General features: G+C 26.0%; 1 protein-coding gene across 8 annotated transcripts; it reads right to left on the reverse strand.

Moving 5' to 3' along the window:
* Window positions 1-1163: 1163 nt before the first annotated feature.
* LOC145934769 (FHIP family protein AGAP011705) lies at window positions 1164-13766 on the reverse strand. 8 transcript variants are annotated; one of them, XR_014425104.1, is made up of 15 exons: window positions 13311-13764; window positions 12864-13168; window positions 10798-11009; window positions 10436-10687; window positions 10210-10357; window positions 9811-10056; window positions 8958-9005; window positions 6725-6892; window positions 4420-5724; window positions 3878-4076; window positions 3303-3314; window positions 3055-3205; window positions 2518-2680; window positions 1705-1954; window positions 1164-1341 (listed from the first exon to the last, which is right to left on the reverse strand). XR_014425104.1 is itself a non-coding variant. In XM_083035504.1 (14 exons), exons 2-13 carry the CDS (start codon window positions 13011-13013, stop codon window positions 2521-2523), a joined length of 3051 nt encoding a protein of 1016 aa, XP_082891630.1. In that variant the 5' UTR covers window positions 13014-13168; window positions 13311-13766; the 3' UTR covers window positions 1164-1341; window positions 2518-2520. The 8 variants fall into 8 exon arrangements, 6 of the variants coding, with proteins under 6 accessions (XP_082891630.1, XP_082891629.1, XP_082891628.1 ...); XR_014425103.1 differs by lacking the exon at window positions 1164-1341 and adding an exon at window positions 1361-1616; XM_083035504.1 differs by lacking the exon at window positions 1705-1954 and having other exon boundaries at window positions 13311-13766.
* Between the last annotated feature and the right edge of the window lie 859 nt (window positions 13767-14625).

Genomic DNA, 14625 nt, shown 5'->3' on the forward strand with positions numbered 1-14625 from the left:
TTATATATATTATATTTAATTTATATATTTTACATATTAATTATTACAAGCAATAAGATTTGCAAGTGGTAAGTTTTCTATATATTATATATCATTACTATAAAATATAAATAAATATTTGATACTTATTTTGTATTGTATATATATTACAATTTCCATATACATATAACATCGTTTTAGTTAAGTAAGTTTCAGAAAAAATATTTATATATATTATACAATGCATTTTCCACTTTCTCAAAAAATGCAATTAAATTTTTAAAATGTGCTAAATATAGATAAATATCTAAATCGCGATAAAAGCGTTAGGTACAACTAAATAAATTGTAAAATACATAAATGTGTATTCATAGATAACAATAAATATCATATTCGAAAATTTTACATGTAATAACTAATATTTAAAAATTTTTTTTTAATATATATATATAGCATAATAGAGAAAATACTAATATAACATCAATTTGTTGGAATGTATCAATGTGAATATAATTTATTAGCTGCAATATAATATTCTTAAAACAAAAATGTGTGACTTAACAATATGACCTCATCAATTGCAAGATTAAAATAATGCTATAATAAAGCTAATACTAACTGAACATCAAAGAACATGTTTTGATTTATATACATTATTTAGGAGAATAGTTAAAAAGAAAAAAGATATCTTAGCTTATTGTCTGCATTATCTTACATTTGGCTTGCATTGATTTCTAATTAGCATTGCTTTAATCTTTGTAACATTCAAAACAATTATAATATTATAAAAAATATATATATATATGTATAATAAAATGCCAAATAAATTCACAAGTCATATAATTATATAGACATATAATCATAAAAAGATATAACAGATATAACATTTACATACTTTATATAATTTGCAATGAATAAATTACAAGACTTAATTTATTTAAATCACAGAAACAAATAAAATGTAGAATATTTTTATTTTATCAAATTGATATAATCCTGAATGTAAATCTAACAAATAATATTTATATTAACGAATTTATTTTAGTTTCTATATATATATGTACATAAATATCCATAAAATAGAAGCATTGTAGAAATACTTTGTGTTGTGCTGAATATTTTGTTTTAGTTTTCAATCTTGTTAAAATATTCATCATAGATATATCACTGAAATTTCTCGATGTTATCAATTATTGATTTAATTTTGGAAGCAAAAATCAATATTAAAACGTATTTTCTTAAATATGCTACAATAATAATTAAATATATTTCTATTTATAGCTTTGTATTCTTTAAATTGTACTGTTGCTATAAATTTTTCGTAATTAGTATATATATTACTATTGTTCAAAAAATATAATCCTGTCAAAAAAAGAGACAATTTTTATTAAATTATTAAATAAAATAGAGTTATATATTCAACTATTATTCTACTATTTCTTCCATTCTAATGTTTGAAATCCCCATTCAATTTTCATGAACTTTAATACATGCAGAATATTTCAAAATCAGAGATTACATGTTTTTTTTTAATAACAAAAATTCTACTATTGTCTATATTACTGCATTTATTTTGTCATTTTACTGATTGATTCTAGTCAATTAACACTCTGTCAAAGATATGTAACCCGTCATTTCTATAACATTGAAAATGTTCCAATATAAATAGTGTAAAATATTGTATATTATACTAAATTGTCTTATATTATCATCTGTAGGCCATACCTCTTAGAAAATAGTGACTTCTCGACATATATATAAATCTTTTTTATAGTTTTTCCAAACATATGGAACCTACAAATTTAACACTGGTTCCGAACAGCCCAAATTAGAGAGGTTTTCTTGGCAAGATATTCTCGGTGGTTTGCCTTCCAATACATCGAATAGATGCGACGTTTCTGATTGAATTTGAATCCAGACCCTCGTCACAGAGAGCAGATGTACAACTTTTTGCATCATGATCGTCCCACATTGTCTTATATACATATAAATTATTTATAAATTTCGTATTAAATATCTGTAAAAAGAAGCTCTATGCGCGATATAAACAAGATATAAATAAATATAAATAATAACGGCATGTCTAGCCGCGAAATATAGTATGGTTTAGCTTATTTTCCAATAATGCAATTTCGAAATAATTGATCTGTTATGTATGAATAAATTTGGCATAAAAAATTGTTTTTTAATTTCTATTATTTTTCAAAATTTTTTACTAAAAATAATTAAGGAATTGTTTTAAAAAATGACATTTTCGTATAATATATAAATATAAAAACGCGCGCATTTAATACTATAAAAATTTACTACTAAAATAATATTTTATATACTTTATAGTTTTGACAGTTATTTATTCAGAATCAAATGTGCCGAATTATAATTTAATAGGATTGTTTTAGCCTCTAAATGTGTAATCAAACACTTATAAAAAAATACGTGTCTCTTATTTTGAATTGTTCTGAATATATCTAAGTTTTATAAAAATCGGATGACACTTTCTAATATTTTCTTGCAAATTTTATATTTTCATAAACTTACATGTTAAGCTTTAAATCCAGTACCATCTGTAAGAGACATGATTGCATGTTCCTGAGTTATTGCCGCGAGCTCTTTAAGCCATTCATCCAATATAACAGCACATAAAACAATATTTTGCACTGGGCTCATTTCATCTGGCGATTCCCATGAAGATTTCATATATCTAATAAAGAAGGAAAAGATTTATAAAATTTAATTAATATTCATTAGGATAAAGTAAAAATTGGAAAATTTTTAATGCGCATTATACTAATACGAAAAAGTTGCTACTCTTGTGGACAGAAATTAAATTTACTATCTTAGATTTTTAAGGTTTTCCACCTTATTACAACCATATTAAACATAATGTATAATAATATAAAAATAAATCGTATATTTTTTGCACTATGATCAAAAATATAAATTTTTCTTCTCAATCACTCGATAATGTTAAACAGTAAGATAGATTGTTAAAATATGATGAAACCTCTCTTACTTTTAATTAATAAACAAATATAAAATTACAATAAGAGGGATTAGAAATCTTAAACAATTTACCTATATCCAGAACCAACCATTTGTACCTGATCTTCTGACATACTGGACGGCTGACTGATAGAATTTGTTAAGCTGCTTAAACCTAAGCTATTACTTGAGCGTCTGAACATTTGTGTAAATGATAATGTCAAACTTCTCCTTTTTGATTCCCCTGTAAATACAAGTGACATATAGTATATATATTTAAATCTAAACTATATATGTACATCTATATCAATTATATGTAAAAATATTGTATTAATACATACGTTTTTTAAATACTTTTTCGACATGCATGGCACAAAAGTTTAAAAGATTCAATTAATATAGAGCTAAAGTTAGACAGAAAGGAAGAACAAGGAAAAAATATGGGAGCAGGAAGAAGGGAAAATATAGAAAGAGTTGTGTTCTTACTGCAGTCATATTAAATTATGATGTCGAAAAATCATAAGAATTATTTTCTTGTGAAATAAGTATTTTTTTACATGCAATTCCTCTTCTCTTGTATTCAATGATATAAATTAGTAAAATATGCCGAAAATTGCCATAAATAACTATATGACTCATTTATATTTGTCCTAAATTCTTATCTTATGACAACTGATCAAAATTTACAATTATTTATTAATTCATTAATTAAAAATAAATTTTTCAGCATATTTAATTAATTCATATTATCAGTTCATATGTGATTTCCCGCTTCTGACGTCATAATTTAATATTAATATGGCGTCAATAAGGCTAAGAGCCTTATAATATATGTAGATATAGAGAGAAAAATGTATGTATATCTAATTTATTTTATTCTCTGTCATTCACTATTTATGAATGAAAAGATTAATACCTCTTGAAAATGGTTCACTAGTCAAAGAATGCTTCTTAACAGACGAGGATTGAGCAGCAGCTTCCAATACATTTTTTCTCGCATTTACTAGCTTGTCTTCTCGACTGATCAGAAATAATCTTGCTTGTTCAACCAGTAAATCTACATTACTGTGTTTCGAGAGAAAATTGTCTATTTTGTGCTTCAACGATGCAAGCACCTGTAATATAAATTATATAGATGTTATCTTAATTTATAATATAATTATATAATTATATAATATATAATTACATAATATAATATAATTTAATTTATAATATTTATTTATAATATATATAATTGATAATAATTATATAATTTATAATATTTATTTATAATATAAACAATTGATAATAATTATAATATAATTTATAATATAATTTATAATATTTATTTATAATATAATTGATGAATTTATAATATAATAATTATGTAAGATAATAGCAATGCGTTCTTTCTAAAAAAAAAAAATATGTTTGCAACTTTGGAATTACAATTTTAGCACGTGGTAATAAAATATATACCTGAAACAAGGATCTGATGCTAGGTTGAAACACGAGAGAATGATTCAGCAGAAAGGATTGCAACAAAGGTTGCGGATATATCGCCAGTCTGCTGATAAGACCTGTGAGATGCAAATTGACATACAAGTTATTGCTAATCATACATTCGAGCTTTCGCAAAACCACGTCTAAAAATATGCCGATGTTCGGCTGTCCGTTAAATATATCCTGCCGATACGAGGTATTATTATTCCTATTCGAGTTGCTCGATGATATTTTCGTAGGATTCGACTTCGCAACGTCATTATGATGGTGATCAGCGATGTCGTTGATGATCTCTTTCTTAATTATCGTAGTATGAAGTATCTCTTCGCGTTCATTTACATCTTCCTCCTCGTTCGTCTCGTTTTCCGGGGTAGATTCCATCGAGCCTCCCTTAAACGCGAAGCTCTCGTAACCGCTGCTCTCTCCTAGCGACGCGAATGAATTCACAGTCGTAGCCGAATCGTTATTTATTATACAGCTGTCGGGTTCCTTCTTATCTAAACAAATTTCCTCCGTAGAGTTCGTCACTCCGATATCTTCGCTCAACAATTCCGCGATATCGGCGTCCAATTGCGCCTGTTCATCAAAAGATAATACATCGGCGTCCATCGTCAGTTCATTCTTCATACTACTATGCTCGTTGCTGTTTAAATCCTTGCCCTCTAACAGACACTGAAAGTTAAACAGCACGTTGTCTATCAGCTCGCTCTCGTCGTTCTCGCACAAACTTGCGTTCTTAAGCGTCGCCAGCTGTGATAACGTTCTGGATTCCTCTATCTTCCTCTGCGACTGATCAGACATGGTACTTTCGCTGGTATTATTACTACTTTGCGGCAAGTCATTGCCGTCATACTGGCAAGACCAATTGGAGCAGGCGATACGGCAAGTCTTTATCTTCTGCCTGGCATCGCAGAGGTAGGCGTGATAATTTCCATACAAGCTGTCCGACAATCTGGTACCGTAATTCATCGATGCTGGCAACGATTTCATCGGGTCGCTTGCTACATATACATATTTGTCGTATATATTAGATGACACGGTGCTAGGTAAGGAGTTGGTCTGAGAATCCAACGAAGAGGTGAATACGGAGCAGCAGCCTGGAGTTAGGGATAAGAACTTTTCTGCCGCACGTCCGAAGGGATCTATATCTCTCAGTCGACTGCGTTGGGAAAGCATTACGTGTGAACATGGATTTAATGCGCTCAAACATAGTTCTAACATAATATCCTCGCAGTTTAAATTAACCAGAGTTTCAAACAACGCCAGAGTGACTATGCATAACTAAATTAGGGAAACGAAATATCAGAGATAAGTCATTGTTTGAAAGTATTACGTATTTTATTAGATGTAGGGTGTCCCAAAAGTTCTGCAACAGTTAAATATCTCGAAAACAAAGGCTTTTTGAGAAAAATATTTCAAATAAAAGTTGTAGGACTTTAAGTAGTAAATTAAATATTAGTGTAACTATAAATAGCATTATAAAACCTATTTTCGATTACATATTCATGTAGCTTATTTTAAGTTTTTCAAAACATTTATAATAAAGTTTTTTTCCATTAAATATTTTTCAAGTTATGAGGCTTGAAAGATATAATAAAATACAAAATATCTTGTAATTGCGATAATTTGATGATACTTAAGTAAAACATTCAACTTTTCTTTACATCAATTGATTTGTCTAATTATTTTATGTATAAAAATATTAAGGTAAGGTCGAAAAGTAAATATTTTACAAGATTTTTTGTATTTTATGTCAAAATACTGTATTTGTATTTTATGTCAAAACTTCAAGCATTATAATTCGAAAAGTACTGAATAAAAAAATACTTTATTATAGTGTTTTGAAAAGCTCTTAAGATGAGCTACAAGAATGTGCAATCAAAAATAGGAGTTTCCATTAAAAAAGTAAATTTTACATGGCCTTAACAATGCTATTTATAATCACATTAACATTACTATTTAATGCGCCACTTAAAGTCCTACAACTTTTATTTGAAACATTTCTTTCAAAAAGTCTTTGTTTTCAAAATATTTGACTGTTGCAGGACTTTTGGGACATCCTGTATATAGGGTGTTTCAGGAGGAATGATCAATATTCTAGGACATAATTGTACACATCTTTTAGTCAGTTATAAAGATACAATAACACAACCAAGTTAATAAATGTATTCGTTCTTAAGACTAAATACGTTGAATCTTGAAGAAAATACTGACGATTTCTCCTGAAACACCCTGTATAAATAGATTGTGAAGAAAGGATAATATATTTTTTTCAATTTACCCTTGATCGAGAAGAGATCCTTTGTATCAAGCTATCCAATATCCTACAGTCATCGTAATTATACTCTAGTAGAAATCTAATAAGCGACTGTAACAAGCCAGGATCGGTCACGGATCGAAGAAATAAATCAAAATAAGCTGTCGCTGCGACTAATTCTTCCACAGTAGTCTGTAAATATTTTTTTCCAAATAATTAAAATAAACGTTAGAAAAATATAAAATACAAGATCACGCCTTTGTTTTAATAACCATCAATAATATATGAAATAATGTATTAGTAATTGCCAATAAGCAAAAAAACATATATATATATATTCTGTAACATTCATTCCATCACAATATACATATTTCTTTTTTGTTAAATCTCCTTTTACAAAAAATTAGTTTTAATTTCTGTTACTAATGTGAAAAAAAAATATATATATATAATTTTATGTTAATCTCACATTAGGAAAAGAAAAGAAAAATAATTCAAAGAAATGTTAGTTCTTGTATAATTAGTTTCTTTTAGTATTTAAATTGTTTATTTTACAATATCAAGATGTAAGACTTCTCTGTGTGGTAAAAGAAGGATATAAATTATTAGATATGAAGCATAATATATGTATGTACACAGACAATAACATGTATTAATATGTGAAAAAAAGCATACAAGGATTATATATAATGCGCATATACCCAAACTGTCATAATATGTATATTAAATACTTTATGACTAGTTATCTTGTCAAAAACTTTCACATACATTACATAAAAATAAAACTTGAAAATAGATAATTAACATTTATTAAATAGAAATATTAATACAAATATATTGATTCATGATAAAAATAAAGACAAAAATAGGGATGGATAAAAATTCTTTATTAAAATAAAACGTCATATAAATAACATAAAATTACAAGAAAAGCAGAAACTACAATATATCTTTGTAAAGTTAGCACTGCATTTTCAAAATTTCGATATAATAGAATTTCAATTACTCTTCAAAGAACTGTAGAGTTTATGTTTTAAAAATAGTACTATCAATTAGATATAAAAATATAAGAATCCAAAATTGGCAAACTTTTCTCATTTCAAAAGGGATCGATTTGAGTCTTAATATTTTTCGATAGAATTTTTATATACATATAAAAAATTAAGAAATTTTATTTAGAAAATTTTAATTACTAAAACGAAAAATCGCAAAAACTTTTTTTAATTTCAATTTTATCTCAAATTTTATAAATAATTATTAGAAGGGAACTATCTAGAATTTTGAAGAAATCACTCGGTTAACAATTTAGAAATTTTTTTTATCCAAGGATCGAAAAATCGGAAAAATCTTTTTATTGATTTGAACTATAAAAATAATCATTAGATATTTTAACACAGAAATATAAAATATAGGAATATTTTACACTAGAACATTCTCTTTTTGAAATGTATGAGGAACTCTAAAACTCTTTCGAGAAGAGTCAAAACTCCATTAATTAATCAAATTTCTAAAAATAAAGTGCTAAATTTAGAGATAAAAACTATAGCTGCAAAGCAAAGCAATAATATAGCAATATGTGTATTGTGTTTGAATATGTTATAAATTATAAACCACTTGATCTAGTTATCTTTAATTATAAATATTTTTTTATACGATATCAAGATACTGAATAATTACATATATCGCATAATTTGGTATAATTAATAAACATGCTTGTGATTTATTATTATACTTCACAAACAATTTATTATTATTATTATTATAAATCACAAGTGGTTTATTATTATAATAAATTTATTTATTTAAAAGCATAACTTGTTCTTATTAATTATACTTTTAAATAAATAAAATAAGTTGATATAACAATAAGTATCAATATTTCAATGGATACTTTGAATATATATTTATGTAAAGATAGTTTTAAAATATTATATGTCATATATATATAATATACTTATAATATTAAAATATTATAACACATTGGAAACAGAATTATATTTAAATAACAGAAATTATTAAATACTATTAACTTAATGTTATAATAATTTAGTGTTCTTTTAATATAACAATACATTAAGTATAAATAAATAAAAACTCTAGAAATATACTAAACATACATAATCAATATTAAAAATTATTTATATTACAGAATTATTATTTTACAGAAAATAATGCAAAGAGTTATATAATTTTATTTTATAAAGTATCAATTGAAATACTATACTACTATTGAAAAACTGTGATAATTTGTACTAACCCAATATTGTTGTACATCTAGCTGTTCTAGGGTCAAGCCAAGAGAATCCTATGAGCATCATAAAAATATCACCAGATAGAAAAAGGTACTAATACCATAAACTACATAATGACATCAATGATTTATGTTTATGTTATTAGCTTCAATACCAGTGCGCTTAATTTTACCATCACCACATTGATGAATTCACATGTATTTGATAACATAAGAGGCATTGTGCACATAAAATCAATAACCAATAACAAAACAAACACAAGTTTTTTTGTGAAACTTTAATTGCAATAAAAATTGTGCAATTTAAAAAATTATACAAAAGTTGTAAAGTTTAAGCAATTGTGATTCGTGGAATAATATTCGAAATATATTTAAAATGTTCTATGAAATGAAATAGAAAAATGCATTTATTGCATAAAATAAAATATTTTCGTGAGAGTATTTAGAAATTGTTTCTATTATTTATTATTATTTACGAATTATGTAAAAATGTTATCTCATTAAATTTTAATAACATTTGAAAATTTACACATGTTTTTTATTACACAATAACATTAAAGTATAAGTATTTGTATAAATTAACATACCGTGTTTGTATGCTACAAAATACCTTCTTTCACCACATGCATTATTATCAAAATATAATTAAATAATGATAATATATATGTTACAAACTATAAGTCAATGCTCTTATGTAAAATTTTACATTATCGAAATATGAAAAAATTGATTTAAAACTTTTTTCAAAGCAAGATAAGCAATTCATGTTATTTAATCATTAAAATATTTTCTTTTATATTGAATTAAATAAATATTATATCTATTTAATTCTTTTACGTTGAATTATATCAATATTCACCTGTAATAACGCTGGACCCATGACAGGAACTAAAAAACCTTGGTATAAAAATTCAAGCAACTGTTTCTGTACCATTGGATGCGCCACTTGTGCAACTGCATTGCAGAATTCTAGAGAATTCATGAGCTGCATAAGTGCAGGTAAATCGTTCACATCATCTGGTGTCAGTTGATACCAATCATCTGTCTCAATTCCAAGTTTTCTCGGAAGTAAAGAGTAAAGCCCACTCAATCCTGTAGCTAGTACCTAAATAAACGCAAAAACAAGATTATTTCATCATCTTTTACATATTTATTTTCTGTTTATTTATATCCTAATATATAAATATTTATATTCTAATAAATTATATTCTAATAAATATTTATATTCTAATATAATATTTATATTGAAATTATTTACAGGACAGATATTGGAATCGGCGATGTATAATCCAACTTCGTCATTCTTCTTCGAGAGCGACATGCATAATAACATAGCGTCACGTGCTTGCTGACCAACGCCACCCTCTCGATGAATATAAGGTATTAATAAATTAAATATAATAAATCTAAAAAATCATATATCATCTTAGTAAAAATATATTTATGTAAAACATATGTCATAATAAACAACAAACTATACTTACTTGTTCTTTCCAATTGCATTCGACTGAAAAAACAAGTCAAGTAAAGCCATATTTTGCATTAAGACGACACACAGCTGATTCAATAATACTACTAATTTTTTTTCTACTTCTAATGGCATTATATCGTTTGCGCATTCTTCTAATAATCGTAAGAGTGGCCTAGTAACTGGCTCATGTGCGAGAAGGGCATTATTGTATGAAATGAGTAACTCATAAAGCTTCATTTGCTCCAATCTTACAGCATTATTAAACCTGTAAAAAAAATCGTATTTTTACAATAAATATACGATAAAATTTTTTTAAATTATCTTAAGTTAGTAATAAATAAAATGGAATACAAATATTAAAAAGTAGAAATGTACCTTCCTGTATGTATGCTCCAATCGTACAGTTTAACAAGTAAATTTTCACTTAATAAATATTCCAAACATGGAGAATGTGTGGCGGTGTTGCCTTGTTGATAGTGATTATGTGAATTAGAGTCCCGCAGTTCCAGCATCAGCAGCGTCACCATTTGGTCAATATGATTAACAACTCCAAGCACATCATCTTGACTAGGTACTCCTTTAAGAGGCTGAAATTAATTCATTACCGTAACATGATTTTCCCATTACAGGATAACTTTTGGCTCTTAGTTCAGTCGCTAAACAATTAATATAAATCTATATTTATAACACACATTTAATGCTAAATGTAACTTTTTAATCCTTAGCTTGAGATATATAAGAATTAATAAAAAATAGAAATAAAAATAATTTTCATATTTGATAAATATTAAAAATGTTAAATTTTATTTCAAATTGTCAATGCGTTAACTGTTTAATATTCAAGAGAATATTAGATGATGATTGTATTTCAATAATATTGAAACATCTCTTTTTGAATTATAATATATAACCAATACATGTGTATAAATATTAAAATCACAATACAAAAATCCTGCTAGAAATAAGTATTAATAAAGTGTGAAAAAAATAAAATATTTGTAAATAAATAGAAAAAAAAAAATATATATATATATAACTTCATATGCTGATGATACTGTTGTGTTGGTTAAAGGGAAGACATGGCAAGAAGCATGCAAAACCACTAATGAATATTTAGATAGGGTTGCGGATTGGCTCGCTGTTAACAAATTGTCTTTGAACATTGATAAAACAGTGTTCATAACATTTGGAAATTATTGTGATAGCGTCCCTTTTGCACTGGATGTGAAGATAGGAGAACAGAGAGTCAAAAGAGTGGATTACTGTAAATATCTTAGAGTCGTCTTTGATTTCAATATGAAGTGGGACAAGCATATAGAATATATAATAAAGAAAACAAAATACCTGATTTTTATTTTTTCAAAGCTTACTAAATTCATGCAAATAAAAACTCTGCTGCTGGTCTACTATGCATTATTTCATAGTCACATTAGCTATGGTGTGATAGCCTGGGGTGGCGCATATAAAAATAGTCTAAGCATGTTGCAAAAACTACAAAATAGAATCTTTAAAGTTATAAAAGCGGAAAATATTGAAGTCGATAAGCATCCACTAAATTTGGCGCAACTGTTTATCCTTGAATCACTGATTAGTATGATTTACTAAAGCAAGAATTTATGCATTCTAAAAGTCACCAGAATATCATCACGATCAGAAATAAGAGCATCCCAATACCTACTTACAAACTAAATGTTAGTAATAAGAATAGTCGACTGGTGGCTGTTAGAGCATATAACGAATTGCCTTTTGACCTAAGGGCTCTGACTCATGGGAGGACATGAAAAACAAAATTGAAAAAATGGATAAGAGCAAACTACATTAATCGTTAAAGCGATCAGGCATACGGCTTCCGCGACTCATCTAGCAATGGCTTTGCATGTAATGATTCTGCATACAAGGTGTACTAAATGTATCTTTTCTGTTTTGTAATCGTATTAGATAGTTAAGTCTACTATTATAGCCAGTCCTATGTACGGGTAGATATACTACTTCTATAGGATTTACTTTTGTAAATTGTTTCTGGTTTAAATAAATAAAAAATAAAATAAAAAAAATGTATATATTATATGTATATAAAATAGAATGTTTTAATATTAATAAAATTCAAGTAAACAAAATTCTGTGCATTACAAAACTGATTGCTCTGGTTGCATAAAATAAAACTTGATAAACACTATTAATTATTATTAACACTGTTTGTTTCTAATAATAAAATGCAACATCACACACTGCAATCTTTCTGTAACAAGATAGATATATAAAAAACTATTATAGATTTTATAGCTATCACATTATGGCATTTAAAAACAATACAAATAAAGATTATAAAGGAAAAAAAAAGAGAAAAACAAATTCCATTTTAACAACCATCTGAAACAATGAGACGTGTGTGAATTTTAAATTAATATAAAAGGCTCCTAAGAGAAAAAGCTTGTTCTTACTAAGGAGTGTACAATAATTTCGTAAGTCTGTTGCCAATGTTTGCAGAAGCTGTCGTAACAAGCGGATGGATCGGCATTCTTTGGTGGAGAGTTTCTGGATCGTTGCTTGCTGAAGCTGGTTCGCAGCGGGCTATTTTGCAGCCAGCTCATCTTTGCAGAAATATATATGATAATTCTTCACGATGATGCTGTCAGTTTCGAAGTCATCACGTTCGCAGCCTCGATGACGCTTCGCCTCGTTTCCAGCAAAATATACGCATATACGAGTAAAATGGAGTTCTTTCAGTCCTTATCAGAGGATTGTCCTATCAACATGTTAAGCAAACACGTATACATATATATATATATATATATATATATATATAAGCCACGTGAATGTAATACGACATATGATGCGAATTTATACAATCAAATGATTCGTGGATTCACATATATATGTATACTTACGATAAAAATATGCATGTGAGAATATATTATCATCGGTGATAATCCGGTGATTCACCTTTTCGATTCACCTTTGTCACCTTCATTCGTCGCAGTTTTACGTTTCGTGATTCACTCGAGTTTTACATTTGACTTGATATATTTTTTTTCCCTCTTTTCATTTTATCATATATATATATTATACTCTTTTTCGTTTCGGCTACATATTTTCATTCGTTGCGACTAATCGTGACTAGCATATATTGTGGAAAACTATTCGAAATTAACTTTGGCTGTCAGTAAAAAAAATACATAATAGTATAAATTCGGTTTTGGATGCGCACTCTTGATTCTTGATGACCGTAGATCATCGAGCTACTATCCTTGGAAAAAAAAGTGGGGTCAAATTTATGGAAAAAGGATGCGATGAGAATTGGCGGAGTTTGTGTCTCTCTTTTTTCAACTTTACTACCTGAGCCAAAAACATTTCTCATCGGATATTTAGCGGTAAAAGCTGTCGGAAAATGTTTCCATTTTATTTTATAATTCACAAATTTTAATAGCGAAATTGGAAATGATTATGAATTAATTATGCATTTTCTAAAATTTTTCTTAAAAATCTTCTAATAAGTATAATAAAATAAAGTGCGACATATAAATTATTTTTATAAGAAATTATATATAATAATAAAATATTTAAAAAACTTTATTTTTATTTTTATAGAGTATAATTATAAAACATGAGTTTTAACTAAAAAAAGTTTTTTTTAATTTTAATGCAAAACAAGATTTATTATTTTAATTATAAATTAATATGTTTAATATTATATTTAAATATATTATATTTTATTTATTATTTTCATTAAGATTTATTATTATTTTACTCACACATCTTGTTTTAATTTTTTAATATTTGAAATAATACTTTTTTGTATTTTAAGCATGTTTTAATTTTTTCCGCGTTTGACGTTTCCTATTTTTTATATATATATATTATAATATTATTATAAATATTATATATCTATATTTTATTAACATTATTATGTATTTATATTTTATTAATATTAATATTATTATAAATATATATTTATATTTTATTAACAATATTATTTATATTTTATTAACAATATTATATATTTATATTTTATTAACAATATTATTTATATTTTATTAACAATATTATATATTTATATTTTATTAACAATATTATATATTTATATTTTATTAACAATATTATTTATATTTATATTTTATTAACAATATTATATATTTATATTTTATTAACAATATTATATACTTATATTTTATTAACAATATTATATATTTATATTTTATTAAG

Source organism: Prenolepis imparis, unplaced genomic scaffold (assembly GCF_030444845.1).
Source record: "Prenolepis imparis isolate NDT839.2.m4 unplaced genomic scaffold, iyPreImpa1.0 SCAF_4, whole genome shotgun sequence".
NCBI classification, from domain to species: Eukaryota; Metazoa; Arthropoda; class Insecta; order Hymenoptera; family Formicidae; genus Prenolepis; species Prenolepis imparis.

Excerpts from the sequence above, each read along its gene's own strand:
- LOC145934769 (XM_083035504.1), bottom strand. The coding sequence starts at position 13,013 with ATGAGCTGGCTGCAAAATAGCCCGCTGCGAACCAGCTTCAGCAAGCAA. Across the intron at positions 10,688-10,797 it reads TGGAGCATACATACAGGAAG|GTTTAATAATGCTGTAAGAT; the intron begins GTACATTTCTAC and ends TTTTTTTTACAG. Across the intron at positions 5,725-6,724 it reads GGATCTCTTCTCGATCAAGG|TTATGCATAGTCACTCTGGC; the intron begins GTAAATTGAAAA and ends TCCCTAATTTAG.